A 21,358-nucleotide genomic window follows, 5' to 3' on the forward strand; every position below is an offset into this window, starting at 1 on the left:
CAGAGAGGTGTAAGGGTCCAGGGTACTTGCACTTTACTATGTTCAACATCATAAATGTTATATCTGAACATAGTAGTATGGCTTCACCACAATAGCGTCACAAAAAAGTGTATTTGACTAGCCTGTACATGAAAAATATATTGTTCAATAAAAGTATTCGTTTCATTTAATTTTAGTAAATTTGATGATGGAAAAGAGTTTTTTTAACATAATTAGTCCCCTCATTATAAAAGAAATCCACATTTACTTGGTTTCAATATGTAAATATTCCAATTCTGTTGCCAACAGATCAAACGCTTCGCGCTAGGATTTTTGCGCGCCACCGAGGAAAATCTACCGCTGATGTGCGACCATCATAAATCATCTCCAACTTCACCGCAGAAGAAACTGAACGACATCCTGTCGGAGGACATCTACAACCTGGATCGGATCGTTTCGAGCAAATTCGGTGACTCGTGCCGTCAATCGCTCGCCACGGGACGCCCTCTTCCGGCTGCTGCCGTTCCCTCCTTCCGGCCGGATGTGGAATACGAGTTCCGCCGGAATGTGCTCATGCGGCGGCAGACCAACAGTGCCAATTCGAGCCCGAAACGGTTCATTCCGAACATCAAACGGACGGACAGTCTGAATAGCATCGAAGACAACGACTTGGACAGCGCTTCGTGGTTCCAGGCTGGACTGCCGAGAGAAATTTCGCTGGAGGTGCTGACAGAACAGGCCCCAGGGGCTTTCCTGGTGCGAAGAAGTACTACCAAGCACGGATGCTTTGCACTTTCCTTGAGGGTACCACCGCCTGGGCCAAAAGTAGTGCATTATTTAATCTTGAGAACCGAACGTGGTTATAAAATTAAGGTGAGAATTCATTGCACGTTTTAACGAAACTGTTATCACACTTTTGTACACCTTCCATATTTTCCTAGCAAGATTTGTTTTATATGTACAATAACTTATTTTATTCTATTCCCCAATTTTCATTTACCTAGGGCTTCACCAAGGAATTTTCCTCGTTGCGGGCCCTGATAACACACCATTCGGTGATGCCGGAAATGCTTCCGGTTCCGCTGTCCCTTCCTAGGCCCCAAAACATCCCCATCAAGTGCAAACGAGTGGACGACTACGATAGCTTTAGCACCCTGCACGAGTTTTCCAAATTGTTCTCCGATCTGGACCTGTGATAGGCCTTGAAGTGACTATGGGAAGGAAAATGTTGACGCACACTGTTGGTTGGTTTTTGTAATGATAAGATAACTGTGGGAAACCTGTGGAGTATAGGGACCGTTAGAATGTGAAAAAGAAATAAACGTTTGAATCGTTGAAGAATAATACGTCAAAATAATAAAACAATCAAAATTATGATACATTATTCAAAGAAATAAAAACACAGTGATTATGTTTTAATTTTTTTTTAATAAAATTAAAATTTTTGTTGAAAAAAGTCAATCAATGCACAAAAAACCGAATTGTTCCGTTCCTTCAGTAAGTTTTTTTTGTAAAATAATTTAAAGATGCTTTGCCCAGCATCTGAGGCCATTAGAATGATACTTATGTGCTTATGTGCTTAAAAACCCTTAGACGTATGTATGATAATGTGATATGTATAGACTATGTATAGACCGTACCGTATACAACAACCTTTGACCGCAGCTGTATGTAAAATTGATTAGAATAAATTTGAAAACGATGTATCAACATAACATTCATTAAGTATCTAACTGCATGTCTTTGCAGTTGAGTTTTTACTTTCAAGATCCGAAAAAACATCCCCATAAGTGCTTTTCATAATAAAAATAAAACAGAGAAATCTGTGAATATTTGTCCTTATCTATTAAGATATGTAACCTTATTGAGATCGATTTTCGGAACCTTACCTTCTCCATACGAAGTTATGATGAGGTTATCATCTTACACACGCTGAAACCTCCAAAGAGTATTATAATGGATGCCATAATTGAGATTAGATCTCATGACTTTTGGTCTAGAATACTGGATCTTCATCCTTAACGTTTAGTTTTGTCTGTGGTTTCGCCGTTGGCTAATATTAATCTGTAATAGCATTTTAAAACTCAGATAAAATCGCACTTCAAAGCATTAAGTTGGCATCAATATTATACGAACCTCTTTCCTCACAAAACGTTTTTCATTAACATCGAAAACATACAATATTGATTTATCAATATCTATCAAATACATATAAATAATCATGCATCGGTTTTTTCAACGAAGATTTTTAGCCTCAGTTTTTGTAGATCATTTTGTCATTTTGTCATCATTTATAATTTATGTAAAGTATTTCAATCGACATAGGGGAATTAAGAGTATAATGGCCACCTTAAGGACGCATATTTAACTATAGAAAACAGCTTTAATAAGTGAGTTACATCACTGTTTCGGGTTCATAGACTAAAAAAGTTATTCAAAATTAAAAATGTTGGTATGAGACATGACTTCCCTGATGACCCTTAACCGTATTTGTCGACCATGTGCTTCACTCCAATGTGTACATTTTTGACGGTGTTTGCATACTTTTCCACTATTCAGACACAGCAATTCTTCAATGACGGTTTTGACAGCTACCAATTTGATAGAGATGTATTTTCAAAGAAACTGTGCCAACTCTTTTTTTTTTCTTTTTCTCTAACATCGTAATTATCTCAAAAACGTGTAAATTTTAAATTTTGGAAAATTAGGTCAAGTAGGCAACAAAATTTTAAATGTTCGATTACTAGTAAATAAGCTATTAGCAAATGAAAGTGTCCCATTTCTAAAAGAACTAAGCTTTACGCTAAAATGTCAGAGTCAAGCTGTAGGCCTATAACTCAGTAAACTTCGTCGAGTTGAATTTGCCCCGAGTTAACAAGTTAAAGTAAAAACGGGTTTTTAAATTGGTTATAGTCATAATGAAAAATCAAAAAATCAATAATAGAACACCGTGTCTATCATGTTGCAGTACGTACATTATAGATCAAGATGGTTTAACGATCATAAGAGCTTATTTTCCGGTGTTAGGTATTTCTATAAAGATGATAAAGAGATTTTTTTTGCTGAAAAATTCACACTGTTCCTTGTTAAAATTTATTCGAGAAAATACGTATTTCCTTAGAAACGAGGGGTGCCTAGATCGCCCCGGGTGCTCTTTTTGCCCTCATCTCCCATACGTTCATATTGTGTTGTAAAAAAACAATCAACGATGATTAAAAACTTATGAATCAATTATTCATAAAATTATTCATTTAAGTGAGCGCACCTTTTATCGTGAAGATATTGAAAGAACGTATTTTATTCATTTAAAATCAAAATTTTCACTATAATTTGGACTTCAATGCATGAAAAGTGCTGTCAGGTGCAAGGGCGCTTCACAGATTAGTATTTATTCATTGCCTAGCACCTAGCACCAAGCCTAGCACAGTTTTCAAGTTCTTTAACATTAAAAATAATAACTTTCATCGATAAGGTATACTCGAAAATTAATGTAAGGGATACCAAAAAAATCTACTGCGTTTAAATTAGATATTTTTCAAATAGTGTTATTCGACCAACGGCCGTTGGCTTTATCAACTACTAGCTGACCCGGTGTGCTTTGCAACACCATCCAAAAATTGTTCAAACTTGTTAAAAAGATTACCTAGGATCACAATTTTTTTTTTGAGAATTTAAGCACAGATGAACAGATGTACAAATCAGGCCTTGAAACTTGTGTAAAGTCCCAACGACCATTTCGCATCAATTGTATGCTTTTGGATTAAGTCACTAGATGTCTTCAAGGAAACCAAAGAGAACTGTCAAAAAGAAAATTCAGTGTAAGCAGAAACAAATTCCAAAATGTAATCAGTTTTGAACGGGTCGTATGAAGTAAATGTTTTAGAAATGTTTTTTTTACTGAGATACTTTAAGAGTTTCGATAAAAATACTGATGAAGTTTCGAAACACATTCATTATTTAGCAAATGATAAATATAAGTCTAAAACTATCGGATTTTTTTTTCGTACTTGCTTGAAGTACTAAATGCCATACAATAAGAAACACAGAAGTCACAAATGAAAGTTTACGATGCATAGAACTGCTACGTAAGACTTTTCGTCAGTTATGTTTCTATTGGATTTGATATAGCTAGGTTAGGTTCTTCTGATTCTCATGATCGTTCAAAAAGTGTAAGTGTATTTAAGGCTTTTTGTATTTTCGGTTGTCTTTGTGGTGAAGTAATTATTCAATTTTATCAGCTAAAAGTAGGTAGTTGTTACTAAATTGAATAATTCCACAATTTGAAGTTGTACAATATTTTGAAGTATATATGTTATATTTATGAGTTCATACACGGTTGTGCCCTTTCGAAAATTTGTTACTCCTAAACGAGCTATCTAAAACTGTGCCATCTATTGCGCCGTTGAAAGCTTACAAACCAAGCAATAGAAGGCACTGTGCATTTGAAATTTTTCACAGATTTCTAAAGATTTTTTGTTCGAGCTTGTACATATCTTCATTTGTGATTTATAGCTGAGCTTCAGTTTGAATGTTTGAGTTTCTATGTCGATTAAGTTTATTTTATTTAAACAGTATTAAAGGAACCATCTTCGATCCCAAAAACTCTCAAATTTTACATTGATCCGTTTCGTAGATCTCTAGTCTATAGAAAGGTTGCCAGAATTTTTTTTGCATTTATCACGGCCGGACAAATCCAGTCTATTTTACCATAAAACCTGACAAAATCCGGGCATTTGATTTCATAATTGTCGACCAAATCCGAGCATTTTTTTTTTCAAAATCCAAGAATTACTCAACACAAATCAAGAAAATAACTTAAAAACTCATCACTAGTTTTGTAATCGTCTTTAAGGCTTTCATAAAAACCTTCCATGATTAGATATTTTTATAAATCTTGCTCAAAAAATTTAGTTTTGGACGCAATACAGTAAATTTTTACAATACACTTTGTTTTTTTTTGTTTTAGCAAATTGAGTGAACATATCACTTTTTTTTTAAATAATCCGGGAAATCGGGCCGGCCCGAACTTTTACCAAAGAGACAGAAGAAAACCATTTAATGAAATATAAATTGATGTCATAAAACGGCTTACGTTCTTTTTTTCTTTGTAAATCATGTTTCTCTAATACTGTCCATCCTCTTTGAAAATGTGATAATTTTCAGGTACGAAAAAGTAACAAGACGAACTCAAAACATTAAGTATGGAGAAATGTCAATTTTCATGCATTTTTTCCTAATACAATTCTCAGATCTAAAAAAAACTTTCAAATACGTGTCTCTTGTAGGATTTATCGATCTTGTAGATGTAAAAAGAACAAACATTTAGGCCTAAAACAAACAAGAGGAAAGTGAAAGAAAATAACTTGAATTTTAAAATTTTCATTGAATCGCAGCAGTATTATAATCGTATCTTAGGATGAAAAATGTATGTTCATTTTGAAATTTATTTAAAAATCGTTTTTAAGCACAACATTTTGAAATTTTAAGTTTTTTATTTTATTTATCAAATAATTTGAATTAAGCCGCGAGTCCCGGCCAGATTTCAAGAAAATGTTGTATAAATGATTATCAAAGTGTAAAGCATGCTCCTGTACGATCTACATAGTGAAAGATACACGGATACACCTAAGATGTTCAACTGAAACCATAAGTTTTTGATGATTGTGTAGCTTTTTCAACATAACTTTTGGATATTTTATAAATTATACTAAATCTTTTGAAAAATTCGACAAGTAGGGGAGGAGCGGGCTATATGCGCTTCTTAAGCAGAACACTGATTTAATCAAATATCACATCGAATACACGTGTGCAGGCATCTGTTTTCTATACAACGGAGTAATTTTTATGTTAAAATTTTCTTCTGTTCCCAAGAAAACGATTTGATTGTAAGTGTTGTCTAAAATGCCGAACCTCAAACCGTGCGGGCTAAATGCGCCTATTTCTGTTTTGAGCAAAATTTCTGTTTTTTGGGCAATATTTCCGTATAATTTCATTGAAACTGCTAGAAAGTAATAGTTTCCGTACGACAAAGCTGAAGTTTTATAAAAATCTATGTATATTATATTTTTTTGGAATAAAACAAAAGTTAGGGTTGCCATACTATGGAGGCAGTTCATCCGTGAGAAAACTTTGTCAAATCTGTTTTTGATCTTCAATTCTCTCTTAAGATGTTATTCAGAGCTTAGATTAGAAGGTTGAGTGATAAAAATCATTTATTTATTTTATATAACCTGTTATTTTAGGATGGAGGCATTTTACAAACTTGATGGGGGCATACAAAAACACTCTATTTTTCCACCATATAATTATTATTAAACGTCCATAAAAGCTGAAACATGTTGAATTTCTTAAGTTCGTCTGAGTAAGAAACAAAAACCATCCTAGTTTTTGTTTTAAACTTCTTTACGTATAATTTTAAAAAGTCGAAATATTACATCAAAATGTATCAAAACCTTGTATGATTTTTTAATTTTTTTTGAGTTTGTTAATTCAAAAAATTCTTTCTTGCCTTATGTGCAAAGCGTATCACCCTCAAAATGCATTGGTCAGATAAGCTGTCTAGTCAGCCATTTCATCAAACAGCCGTAGTGTCATTTAACCTGATAGGCTCATTTAGGAAACCTTTCCCCTATGTTATTGTATAAATTTAAAATATATATTTTCAGCCTATTCGGCCAATTTGGAAGATTACTTAGCTTAACTATTCGATGAACCAAATATTCCATCAAACTGTTTTTGGGTGGTATTCGGAGTCTAATATTCGGCCGACCGAATATTCGGTACATCTTTAATTTAAATCAACACTATTTTTCTCAGGAATTAGAATTACAGAAAATAATCTGTGTTTAGACCTGTTTCAAACTATTTTCGGGCAAATTAAAGAAAACTTCTATACCATTTCCAGATAAATATCAGATAATTTTGTTTAAGTTTCCTACAATTCTGATCTCTTTGATAATTTTAATGCAATTTTAAAACGATATTTCGAAACTATATTCCATCAATGTATCGCTAGTTTCTACATTTATTAATCGTTTTTTGGATTGATTTCAGAAAATTTTCAGAACTGTTTTAGACCAGTTCCAGTCCAGGTAGTTTTGTTAATTAAAATTAAGATAACTTACAGAGCTTTTTTTAATTTTGAAGAAATTTTAAAATTTTGTAGTCAGATAACAGTTTAAGACACTTTTCAGATAACTTTAAGACAATATTGAAATTGCTAAAGATCATTTTTAGAATTATTTTTGCCGTTTTAAACGACTTTCAGGTTATTTTGAGAAATTATTTGACATTTTCCAGACCATTCTTTCACAATTTGGAAACAAATTTTTAAACACTGATTTTAGACAATTTTCCTTAAGACAGTTTTGAGAAAGATATTATTTATGGCCATCATCAGACAATTTTCAGGTAATTTTCAATAAATAGCATAAAATGAATATAAAAAATTCTTTCCATGATATAGAAATTTGGAAAAAAAAAATCGATTATACATTTTTGCCGATAATTTTTCTACATTTTTGCTACCATTTTTTAATAATTACATGACAGTTTTGAAACAGTTATGAAAGAATTTTAAAGAACTGTTTCAGATAACTTTTAAATAATTTTTATATTATTTTCAAGTGATTTTGTAAAACTTTCAGATAATTTACAGGCATTTTTTTAACAATTTTATATTTTTTGAACAATGTTTCTGACAATTTTTCATCCACTGAGCGTTAATTTTCCTACTTTTTTTTTCAATGATTTCAGGTCAATTAAAAGCAATTTTATCACTGATTCCAGAACATTTTTCAAAACCATTATTGCCAAATTGCAGAAAATGTTAAAAACAATTTCCAAAAAAAATTTAGGAAATTTGGAGATTTAAATACATTAAGAACAGCGAAGAAATCTGAGCCAGAAAATATCAAAATTCGGCATTCCTATTCTGAGGAACCCTAGGACCAAATTCAACAAATTTAGAGCCTTCGAGTTACTGAAAAATTTGTGTTTTTAATTTTGTATAATAAAGTTTCATTATTAAATTTATAACATTTGAGTTATACTTACTTCTAAGTGTAACACACTCGTGGCAAGCAAAAAAGCGGGATATCTCGTATTTGGTCCGCAATGTGTTTAGAAAATTATCTGATTATTTTGTAAAAACTTTAAACCAATTTTCAGACAATTCTTTGACAAATTTTTAATTGCTTTAAACGATGGTTTCTCAAAATCCTCTTACAATTGGCATTTTTTTTAAATCAAAGTTCTATCATTTTTGAAATAATTGTAAGACATTTCTGATGTCAAACGAGTTTAAGACAATTTTTAGATTTTTTTAAAGATGAGTCGCGTTAGAGAACCCGAGCAGTGCGGTTCATTTAACTAGTCGGTCCGTTTGCGGTTTGCTGTTCAAGTTGCTTGGATATTTTAAGCACGTCCGAATATGGTTATTGTGATGATAAAAAAGAGTTCCTAAGAAAATATAAAAAGTGTGTCGATTCAAGTTGAAGAAAGATATTTTTATCAGAAGAGCTATAAAAGTTAAGTTACGGGAAGGAAAATATGGCGTCGGTGAAAGCGAAAGTTTAGTTGCCTTTGAATCGTGTTTTTTTCTGCGCCGGAGCCAGTGATGAAAAGTGCTACATTTAAAGAATGGGAGCCTCTTGATAATTTGAACACAGGATCGAGAATTGGTGCAATGGGTTCAATAATGCTGCTTAAGTTTTGATTTTTCAACCTTTGTTACTAAGTTATGGGGTGATGGAACAGAAAGGGAAGGGGGCAGGCTGAAAAAATATCGTTTCCGATTCGCGTGTGTGTGAATGTCATTTTATGAACGAAAAGCATAGCATGCTTCGTTTTTCGTTTTGGGTAGCATGAAGGGCAAGAATAACCATCGGCTAGGTACTGTGATCGTTTGATGACGCTTTTTCAGCAGGCCGGAGAGATGGAAACGAACCGAACGATTCAGCTAAGTTTAATTTTCTTTTTATTTAATTTGGTTATAAGAACGAATTGTATTTAATTTTAAATTTTAATTATTTGTATAGGAAGCATGTACAAAGAAGCTGAAGCTGAACCGTCATTCATTTTAAATTGAATCAATTGTCATTCATTTTAAATTGAATGAATTGTCATTCATTTTAAATTGAATGAATTGTCATTCATTTTAAATTGAATGAACCATAATTTCAAAAAAATCTAGAACTCTATAACTAATGGAATGGAGTGATCAAGGAGGGCATAGTGGGAAGAAAGAGAGTGTAGTTCTGAGCAAATGTGTTACGTACGATGTTTTTTTTTTGTTCTAACTGGTTATTATCTGCTTTGGTGCATTGTCATATAAGTATTATTTTAAGTATTGGCTTTATTTTCAGCTGAATATATCATTAACCATTGTATGGAGGCACAACATTGTAGTTTTACATTGAATTGATTTGGTGTTTTTGATAGTAATGTATTGTATAACATTTGTTCATTTAGTTTGGTTAACTTTGTTCATTTAAAATATTTTGGAGTTGAATTAAGACAAGGGCAAATTCTTAAAATCATTGTTTTTACATTTTTCTAATAACGTTATAGTTATCATAGTGTATTGTCAAACCACTTTACAAATTCAATTTCCTCATCTTATTATTATATGCCAGAGTCGCATTGATGAATAGTTTAAAAAAAAAATTATTGCTACTGACTATCAATTAACCAGTCAATTGTTCTTATACCATCGAAATTCCACTTCACGAATAATTTTTCCACGTGATTTTATGTTGACAATTTCAAATCAATTTTACATTTTTGTTTATTAATTATTTTGATTTTCAGGCAAATGGGTGAGCGTGTAAACATTCTAACTACTGTTCTCATATCTGGTGAGGATTTGATCAAATCAAAACTTTACTGACTTTATTCGTATTTCTGTTTCCGCTAATAAATTGAACGAGACTCAAATCTTTATGGACGCTTGTTTGATCTGGTCGAAGCTCGCTGATTTAACAATCTAGCCCGAAATGTTTACTTTTTATCACAGGAATTTTCATTAAGGCATTTTGCTTATCCAGTTAATTGTTTAATAGATTTTTTTCAGGGGTTTGAATTCGCGGTTAGTTTTCTTCAACATGTTTGCAAACTAACACTTCATTTATATTTTTTCAGGTGTTTCAGAGTTCAACTCTCTTATTCATTGAATCAAAATGCTCAAACTTTTCTAGCATAAATATTATATTTTGTCATAACTTCTATATGATGTGATATTCTTTTATATTACATTATATTTTTTTTAAATATTATTTTTTTAATATTATATTTTATATTATATTATATTGTAATATATTATATTATATTGTAATATATTATATTATATTGTAATATATTATATTATATTGTAATATATTATATTATATTATATTTCAATATCTTTCCAGGTTCAGTACTTATATATCTAACAATAATATTTATTGTTGTAAATTTATTTTTCGGCATATCGGTGAAAAGTAGTTTTGAAATTGATAAAGATGGATAGAGAAGTGAGAAGAAAATCCACAGATGTTGAAAAGAGCGAAAGAGCATTTTTGCGAGGAAACTTATTAACGTACACCATACTTTACCCTGCAACATTTCATTATTTAGGAGAAGTAGTACCGGGATAGAGGTGGCACTACCTTAACCTATACAATGAAATCTGGTTGGTCCGAAGTCTACATGTGGTGAACACGTATACTCCGGACGGGCAAAATATGGCGTACGTTAAGCTCCAGAAAGCTTCCCTATTGCGCGCAATGGTTCCATCGATGCGCTAGCCGTGTTGATATTTCGTTATCACGGCATGAATGCACTGTATGAGTGCTAATCATTAGGGTCAACGGTCCAATTTGGCTAAGCCCGAATTATTTTGAACCATTGATTTGATTTGATTTTTAAAGCCTATTATTATGATTTTTAAGATAAGTTAACCACCGTTAATTAATTTTGTAAATTTATTTTTCGGCATATCGGTGAAAAGTAGTTTTGAAATTGATAAAGATGGATAGAGAAATGAGAAGAAAATCTACAGATGTTGAAAAGAGCGAAAGAGCATTTTTGCAAAAATGCTCTTTCGCTCTTTTCAACATCTTTAGATTTTCTTCTCACTTCTCTATCCATCTTTATCAATTTCAAAACTACTTTTCACCGATATGCCGAAAAATAAATTTACAAAATTAATTAACGGTGGTTAACTTATCTTAAAAATAATATTTATTTTCAGAAAAAAATTACCATTCTTAAACTACCAATTAATTATTCAAAATAGTCAGACTAGAAAATGGACATTCAATCATTCATGGTATATTCTTAAAACAATTAATCTTACAGGTATAAAAGTGGACGACACTACATATGCAGCCGTACAGGAGAATAGTGAAAATGTTAATACTCAGGCAGAAAACAAATATATACAATCTAGAAATTTATTTTCAAACATATTTTTTTCAGGATATTTTGTGAACCTGTTTTAATCATAAAAATGAATTATATTTTGTATCTAATTATTTTTCATTTATTCTTTAAATTATATCATATTTGATTATTCATTCGAAACTATATTCACTAAATGTATATTTTTAAATTTTATTTTATTTTATTTTTCATTATATAAACTATCATATAACGTGGGTAAGGCGCATCAGGATATGATTTCTCCTGTTTTTAATTATATTGATTTTCAGCAGCAGGAAAATAGATTGATTAATTCAAACATTCTAACCTTGGCTCTCACATTTGTTCAAGATTTGACCAGATCGAACTTAACTGACTCTATTCTCATTTCAGTTTCCGCTGATAAACTACGGTTTAGTTTTTAAGTTGTCCATAATTTTTCGGGTGATTTGAACTCTTTTTGCACATTTGTTAAACATTGTTCAAACTTTTCCACGTAGATAGATATTATATTTAGTCATACCTACCATATAATGATATATTTTCTATGTCAATTGTAATATTCATTTATTGAAATTATATTGTTATATTATATTATTTTACCTTATGTATTACAATGTTATTTTATTATATCCCATTACAACATACTATAATATATTATATGATCTCGTTTAACTACATTTTATTCGTTAATATATTTGAACAACAAGGGCAGGGGCATCTGGGTATCCTCGTTTTACAAGAAGAGCGGGTTACCGTGTATGCTAGTACCGTTTCGAATACTGGACGTTCCTCAATTTATGTCAAGGGAATTTGGCATGGTTGAGAAAAAGATAGTGTTTGATTACTTTTTGTAAAATAAGGACGCACTCTTTTTTCGGAAGCCTTGGCGGCGGGATTATAATTTGCATGCTATCTTGATTAGACAACAACGTGGTTATAGCTTCTCGAGACTTTTCCCCTTTTCATCCTGGATACCGTTAGTGACTCTGCTTACGATTCCACTCCCTTAGAAGTCTCATTGAGGAGTTATTATTGTGTTGCGTGATAACCAAGATGGACGTGTGGGTTATTTTTTTTTGCCACAACCGCGGCGCTGCCGTAAACCCAAGGTGGATACAATACATACATACATACACACATTTTTAGATTTTTTTAAAGATAATTTGTAGATCGTTTAAGAATATTTTAAGACAACTTTTAGATGATTTAAGGAAATGTTGTGACTATTTTCAGACAATTCCTTGACAATTTTGAAACTATTTGAAAACATTGTTTTCAGACAATTTTCCGATCAATTGCCGATAATATTTTTTATGTTTTTTTTTTTAGTTAATTTAAGACAATTTCAAAACAATTCTCAGAATCATTTTCATACCCGTTTAATAAAATGTGTAAGAATATTTTTAGACCATTTTCAGACAATTTTGAGCCAACTTCTAGATAACTTAAACGTTGTTGCGATGGTTTTCATATAGTTCTTCAACAATTTTCATATAATTTGAAGTCAGTTTTCACAGTTGTTTTCAGACCAGTTTTAGACCATTTTTTTAAATTATTTTCAGATAATTTTAAGAAATTCTAACAAGGTTTTTAATCGATTGAAATTTTTTTTTCTAGATGTACTAGATTTGTTTATAACAGTTTTTAGCTTATTTTAAAACAAATTTACAACAATTTTCTGTCTAGTTGCAAATTATTTTCAGGCAATTTTGAGAAAATGTCCAAAGCCAAAACCACTATGCAGCCACTAAAGGAAGACCCAGATAAGGGATGAATCCGCGAGGATGAAAATCATGAAAAAAAAAACAAACAAAAAATGGACCACCACAATGATTTTAAGAATACTCCATTCCTAATACATGTTTTTTTTTTTTTTTAAATTAACTGCTATTCCCATCTGCTATTCTAGTGGGGATACTTGATCCTCTTTTCTTATTTTCAACATATCTTTTTGGAAAAATTTAGCAACTCGCCGTCTTTGACATTTTCTGACAGCTTGTAACTTCAAGTTTCTATGCTCCAAAAATTAGAACGATACTTGAACCCGTTGATGAATTAGAAGCATTTTCGTGGGAGTAAAACATCAATCAAACAACCAAGTATCCCCAGGGATCAAGTATCCTCATTCTCCCCTATTTAATTTTTCAAACATTGTATAAATTGCTGCACTGTGAAAGAATTTTAAAAAGAAATTCAACTTCATCTGTTGTTATGTATATTAAACTAGTCTTGAAATAATGCATGAATAGAATAATTAAACTGTACATTTATATTTGAAAAAAAAAAATCATTTTCCTCTACAAACAAACCCATTTAGATAATTATTGTTGCTTTTGGTTGTTGAAGTCACAAAAAAATTCCATCATTTAAAAACCTCGATTACGGGAGAAACCCGAAGAAGAAAATAATAAAAAAAAATCCAAAAGAAATGTGCGAACTATGATGTTGACAACATTTCTACCGGAGGCAACGAGTGAACAGCAACATCTGTCGTCTCACTATGCTTCAGTGGCAAAACTTTACTTGAAAGTGCTTTCTTACCCATTCCGACCATCAGAAATGCACTTCGAATGTTTATATCAAGTTTCAAAGAACACAATTTTCAGAAAGTTCTATTTTTTTTGCAGATGTAAGGTTTATTATTCAAAGTATTCAGTGTTCTCACAGAATTTTCATTATAATGAATTAAAATTATGAAAGTAGCATTGAACTGCATATTTTTCCAATGTCCAATTTCTATCCCATTTTCAAACAAGTAAAGATGGTAAAATCCGTTTGGATTCATAAGCTTCAAATTCGCTTCACGTGCTCACAGTTTTTCTTTAAATTTATTTTCAAAAATAATATTCCCCAAGATGCTTCGTCCTTCGCTGGCCAACAAAGCATGGCATTCCATTTCCCTAGATTGACAAGCATTTCAATTTCAAGCTGCCATAACCCTTTCATTGACCTCTGGGGAATATTTCATCGACTTCACGGTTTGATGGCTGAGCTCTGACAAGGAAGAAGACCGAGTGAGTGAGTCAGTAAAATCCAATTGAGAAATTCCTTCACATCTATAATACACGTACCGACTCTTTGCATATGCAAACGAGGACGAGGACGACCAACAGCCAGCAGCCAAACCGGCCAACCTCTCAGCTCCAAGGAGAAGTCCTCCGGTTTCCACACGACGCCCTTCGATCCAATTTTCCAGAATCAAATCCTGCCACCCACCACTTGACAGAAAGAACAAGAAGAATGCTTTGTACAGTTTATCTGTTCACAGGATGAGTTGCCAACCCCCGCCCAACAATCTTCCAGATGCCATCCAGATGAAGTTGGAACATCCCAGAAGCAGCGCGCATAAAACTCTTTCGAAAGGGACAAGATTAAGCCCGTTCAACCGTACTAACCACATCAAGTTACTAGTCTCGGATCCTTCGAGGTCCATCCAAAGAAGGGCCCACCCACACATTCACCCATTCAACACTTTCTTTCGCCCCAGTAAATCTGGATGAGTTTCAGTTGGCTTTCCACCACCTAAAGAGCCAGTGTGCGATCCAAAGACACGAAAAGCTTGTTTATTGGAATTTTATTGACTCCGGCAGCTGGCATCAGGATGTGGCTGCCTGGCAAGCTCTCCGAAATCAGCAGCTGGATTCTTCGAGCGGGTTGAAAAATGAAGAAAAAAGAAATCCTTGCCCAATTATTCCGCATTCTGGCATCCACCCACCACTTTAAACTTGCACCGAGGGAATAAATCGAAGATTTTTCTACAGATGCCTAAAAAACTTACTTTTAAGAATTCACGAACTCCTTCAACTTCGTTTTCAAATTGTACAAAATCAAAGTACTCCTGTATAAATGCATTTGTTTTTCCCAACTTTTCTGAGATAATTTCCCTCGGTGTGACCCGTTGACTAGCTGACAGACCAACCGATTCGTCTTTCATTCCTACATATATGGGCACAACCCCCCAAACATTTGAGCACATTGGCATGTCCCGGGTTTTGATGGGATGTTTGGCAGCAGGAATGCTAAAAGAAATTTAATCCCTATCAATCCCTGCACTTGTTGCTGGAGCTAGGGAGCGCTTCGCAAATCATCTGGTGCAAGCTTCATTTTCGAGCTTCCTAGCTTTCTTCTTTTTTTTTCTCGTTAATGGCCTGTTTCTCTCAATTTGGATCGTTGCATTTTTTTTTGTTTATTTGTTGTTCAAAATTGATTAGTAAATAACATTTTATAAGAACGTGTGAAACTATAAATTGCGATTTTTCAGTTATTCATGTCCAGAGGAAAAAGTATCATCGTTCACTATTTTTTTTGTCAGTCAAATTACTCTTTATTTCATACAAATTATGTGCATCGAAAAGCAATTAAGTATACCTCGTTCAAGGTATAATATTTTTTCGCTGTCAATTCAAATTTTGGTTCCAAGACGAAAAGTAGAAACTGTGTTTACATGTTTTTAGAAAACATAAATTCAGAATTAAAAAACTATGACTAACTTTCAAAAAATATCTAAGAAAATTTTAAATAGTTTACTGAGATATGCGGTCAATTTATTTGAAAATTAAAAAAAAACTATACCTGTACAATATAATTCGGCGAATTAATTAAAAAAAAACATACAACATATATAAATCGAAAAGATAAGTTATCTCGTTTGAAGATTCTAATAAAAGCTTCTTACCATTTTAAAACGGTATGAATAGAATTCTATTGAATTCATAATTCAGAAAACAGAGATTTATGTTTTCAGATTTTTATCGCCGTCATAACTATGTTATAATATTTTAATGGCATTTCGGCGAGATGAACTCTAGTAGAATGAAATTGAAAGATAGGAAATGATAGGTGGATAGTTAAAGCTAGGGCGCTTTTGGAGAAGAAACATTGAAAGGTGGTTTTGAAAATGTAAGTCTAGGGCAGGGGTGAGCAACCTTTTGAACCAACGGGCCAATTTAATTTAGAAATGTTGTCGGCGGGCCGCACTTTTTTTTGTGATAATTATTAGAACTTCACGTCATTTTTCATAACTACAAATTTTTGGCGAAAAAAAACTGAAATAGAAAAGAAAAAAACGAATTCACGTTTTCAAAAACGGTAATTCGCGGCAGTTACAACACGGCTTTATAAAAAAACCCGATATTTAAAAGGTACCTCGCTAAATCTTTGCCATTTTTAAATTCTCTCAATTTTTTAATAGTACTTCTTGACAAACATTCGTTTTTACAACATTCTTGTTTAAACCGATTATACTATTCGTCATCACTTCCATTTAAAAATCTTTTGGAGCTTACCACAGTGATAACAGTGATAAATATATTTTAAAATAAATCACAGTCTTCTTAGCGTTGGACGTTGAATCGCTGTTTGACTATCTGTGATTTTTTTCCACCATTAAAACTTGTCCTCAAAGTCTTGATTTTTTTTCCTACAATCGTTAAAAAACTCGATTGTTCAAATTGAAATTCTGTATTGGATCATTGCATTCAGATGTTGAGCAAGGTTGTCGAAATCACAGAAAAATGTTCAATTTCACGTATTTTTAAGAAACTATCTCCCAAACTACGTTCTTGATTTTAGAATTTTTATCCTCATTTTCATCATTTTAAATCTTATTAAGATATCATTCCGATAGGATTTCTAAAGCTATATTTTGACTTTGGTAATGTGGATTACGAATTATAAGTGAAATAACTCAATTTAACGATGTTTGTGATCAATTTTCTATCAAATTTCTGAAAAAAGCATCTCAGATAATCGTCAAAGACATTTTGGGTGGAATCACAAAATTTAAGATATCAATTATCAAGAACTTATAATCTTTGAACTTATAATTTTTGTGGGTTGATTCATGTTGATAAACAATCCACAATCGTTCACCAAGGCTCTATTATTTAACTTTCGTAATTTTCGTCAATATTCTTCAGAAATAAAAAAAAATATATCAGAGGTTTAAATTTTATTTATTTTTTAGAATAATTTAAAAAATTAATCTGCTGAGCATATTTTTTATCATTCAACTTTATATTTTTGCTTGAAATGAAAATAGGTTATGACTTCACTAAACCGGCTTCGAAATTCCTTTGACTATGTGTAGGTTCCGATTTTTGGCTGTTATTCCGACTCACGTTAATGGATTTTGCTCTCAAAGTAGAAGGGAAAAAGTATACTAATAAAAGAAAAACACTCCAATGTAACGTTATGGCATATTGCATTTAAGCCTTAAACAGAATATAATAAACGCTTAAAATGCCAGAAAAAATTTAACAATCTGAAATTTTCCTAACTATCTATGGTAGAAAAAAGTTGAGGCATAAACATTTGAAAAAGCTTCGCGGGCCGCACACAAGGGTCTCGCGGGCCACATGCGGCCCGCGGGCCGCGGATTGCTCACCCCTGGTCTAGGGCATGTGTGAGAAAGCTCAAATTAATCGGTTGAATCTTTGCTCGGCAACGGTTAATTCTTTATGGGAGGCGAAGCAATCGCAGCTCCCATACAGAATCAACCCGATGGATTAGATGTGTACCTACACACCTAATCGATCAAAAATTCAACCGACCAGCGACTTACTGAACAATCTCGAAGGCGCATACAGATCTAGCGATGTGTGCTGTTTTTCGGGTCTCGCTAATCCATCGTTTTGATTCTGTATGGGAGCTGCGATTGCTTCGCATCCCATAAAGAATTAACCGTTGCCGAGCAAAGATTCAACCGATTAGTTTGAGCTTTCTCACACATGCCCTAGACTTACATTTTCAAAACCACCTTTCAATGTTTCTTCTCCAAAAGCGCCCTAGCTTTAACTATCCACCTATTATTTCCTATCTTTCAATTTCATTGTACTAGAGTTCATCTCGCCGAAATGCCATTAAAATATTATAACGAAAACAGAGATTTGGTGCCTTTGTGATTTTCGTAGATTTTGAATTTTTCTGGAATTTCCTTAACTCAAATCATTACACAGGTTCTTCCAATCGCCTATAGTATTGTTGATATAGATTTCATAAGGTCAAAAATGAATCATTGTAAAGTGAAATTAATCATTGATAACTGATGAACTAACAAATCTACATGAAAGAAAAATACTGATTCTGATTTCATACTTCATTTGATTAAGGAAAAATATTTGATCATGATGATAACGAATAATATAAAAAGAATAAATTCTACAGTTTTGAAATTATAAAGGTATCATAACAATTATTGCTGACATTACTGAAGAATGTTTTCAAATAAGGTTTTGTTCAATAAAACCTTCTCGTTGAAGCGTTCGTTGATTAAATTTTTTCTTTAAAAAATATCTAAAATCAAGTTTCGTTGAAAGTTTCTAAAAAATTCGTTGAAATTCCTTTGTTAAGCAGAATGAGGAACAGTAAAGAAATAGAAAATTTGTTGAAAAATTTTCACCCAGAAGTCAAAATTACATGCGGTCTTAGAAAAAGTTGATAGTTAAATGAAATCCTTTCGTTCAATTTTTTTTTGCTGTGTTTTTTATGTAATTTTTTGACAACAATGTTTCAAATTTTCTTAAATGATTTTTTACATATTTTTAAAAATCACTTTTGAAAACAAAAACTGATCCAAAAAATCGAATTGCATATTTGAATTTAATGAATTAAATGAAAACAATTTCTTCCCTTCAGAAAAAAAGGTTAATTGAGTGACCTTGTGTAATTCATCAAAACCCTTTTTAAGAAATGTGTATCGGAGCACTTAGAAAAACAAGAAACACAAAATAAAATGGAAGCCGAAATTTGTTTCTTGAAGAATACTTAAAATTAGCAGAAAATTTGAAATATCGTGATTAATAATACAATTGAGATTTAAGGTTTTTGGTTAATTCTCTTGACTATCGTAAGTATCAAACGTCTGTCTCTTGGCTACCAATGTGTCGACATGAAAAATAAGTATTCGATGAATTAATATGGAAGATAAAATGGTTAGCTTCAAATTCTAAGTTTGGTTGGTTTACTTTCTAATAAAAACCCTTTCTGAATACAACTTATTCATTTGTGTCAAGGTTTGAGTTTCAATACAGATAATCTATTGAATTACAAACTAAAATTTACAATTCAAAATTAGTATCAATTTGGAAACGTCTTAAAATGAAATGTCTTAGGCCTGAAGTGATTTAGGACTAAGCTCCGCCGATTGAGCTAATTTTCTGACACTAAACACTTTTTGGGAACGAGAAACTTTTTATAACTATGGTAGATTTCTATTCCGATTGGGAAGCACGTGCTTTACCAATCCATCGGTTGGATGTATGGGTGAACGTAATTGCGCCTCTCGCTATTACTTCTCTCAGCCATTCAATTGATGTGGGACAAAGGGTCTAGAACGCACCTTTGAAGCTTTCCATAAAATATGCTCTTGCTCATTTTCAACATCTTTCAATTTCTTCTATTAAGCATCTGCTTTGTCTATCCGTCATTTAATTTCAATCTTTAATTCTTCTATCAAGAATTTTCGTAGTATCAAGTTCACCGCAATGCCATTAAACTTTCATAAAATATGGTAGATTTCATACATGAACTGAAAACTTCACTTCAAAAAAATCTCCATTGAGGGAAGAGTTAAACCCTTAACTCAACCACGAATAATGAGATTCTCTTAGTACCGAAATCCAGGGTAAGATTGATCACTTTTTTCAATATTTTTCGATAATTTTTGTTCTGTTAAGGGGAATTTGGCATGTTTCTTATTTTAAAATCAGTGCCGGACACCTATGAAAATAAAACATCGTTGCAGAAATTTATTAGACTACTTTAAATTTGATTCATAAATATATTTCGTCCCTGTTCAGAATTTGATAATTTTTTGGGTAACATTGATCAGTCTCTATTTAGACGGTTTTATCGAGATTTCTGGATCATAAACGATACAAAACACCTTCACAATATTTACAAATGCTGGTTTGTCAACTTTTCCTTGCTTTTTAATGTTTTGTTTTAAAACAGTTTATAATCGATAAAATAACAAATATGCTGCATACATTTCGGGGGCCAAAATTATAACAGTTGCTGAATAGTTATAGCTTCAAAATGCAAATGAATTTTTACCTTCACACATTCAACTAGACCTCCCACTATTTCCATTTTAATTTTTTTTTTCAAAGTTAACGATTTAATAGGGTTCCTATTCATGTTTTCCAATACGAGCTTACTCTTGGAAAATGTCCTAATTTTTTAATATAAAAAAATATCATTAAATGATTATAAAAATAGAACGTTTGTTTCTAAATGCTTTTTGGTATCATCAGAAGAGCTGTTTGTTTGCGAGCTTTGGAAAATAAGATATTTAAAGATTTTGAAATTACATTTTTAATAACAAAATAAAAAATCAAATACAAAACAATTTTTGCCTGTTTGATACTTAATTAAAAGGCTTTTAAAGGTAGAAACAGTTTTCAAAATTTCAAACTATAGAATGAGTTGTTGATGATAATGCGGGAAAATTGATTGTTGGTCAAAGTAACCCCGTTTTACGGTATCTCTTTTTTACTGTTCTTTAAACCTATGCATTAAAAAAAAAGATCTAGGAAAAATTTTGTCATCACAACACCCCCTTCACATGAAAAAGTTCTTCTTACGGCCCTGGCAGGGTACCCTTTTCGCTTTTGAAACTGGGGGCTTCTTTATAATATTTATATAAAAAAAAAAGCAACACAACACATATTCATGAAATTATGAACATGTGCAAGTTCTCATATTACAAAATAGTACATTTGCAGGGATGAGCAACGCGCGGCATGCGGCCCTTGGCGTACTCATGTGCAGCCCGGGAAGCTTTTCTAAAATTGAATTCTATTTCTCGACAGTTCCCTGCGATAATTGTTTGTTTTCCTTGTTTCTTGTTCCTAATATTTAAACAATTATTCTGTTTTTCTTTCCATTTTAAAATTCATGAGACTTAGTCAGAAAAGCAAAGAAAATATCGAGAAGCTATAAAATTAATATTTCAGATTTTTTCAAGGCACTTCCC

The 21,358-nt window shown here is 32.2% G+C and overlaps 1 protein-coding gene across 1 annotated transcript in view; it reads left to right on the forward strand.

Annotated features, from left to right (window-relative positions):
- Nucleotides 1-1,704, forward strand: part of LOC129745974 (EGFR adapter protein-like) — a 28,084-nt gene extending 26,380 nt beyond the window's left edge. The window contains exons 3-4 of the mRNA XM_055739386.1: nt 289-852; nt 984-1,704. Of these exons, the coding sequence (XP_055595361.1) occupies nt 289-852; nt 984-1,175 (756 nt within the window). The 3' untranslated portion in view covers nt 1,176-1,704. The remainder of the gene's footprint in view (nt 1-288; nt 853-983) is intronic.
- Nucleotides 1,705-21,358: the final 19,654 nt, after the last annotated feature.

Source organism: Uranotaenia lowii, chromosome 2 (genome assembly GCF_029784155.1).
Source record: "Uranotaenia lowii strain MFRU-FL chromosome 2, ASM2978415v1, whole genome shotgun sequence".
In the NCBI taxonomy this organism is placed as follows: Eukaryota; Metazoa; Arthropoda; class Insecta; order Diptera; family Culicidae; genus Uranotaenia; species Uranotaenia lowii.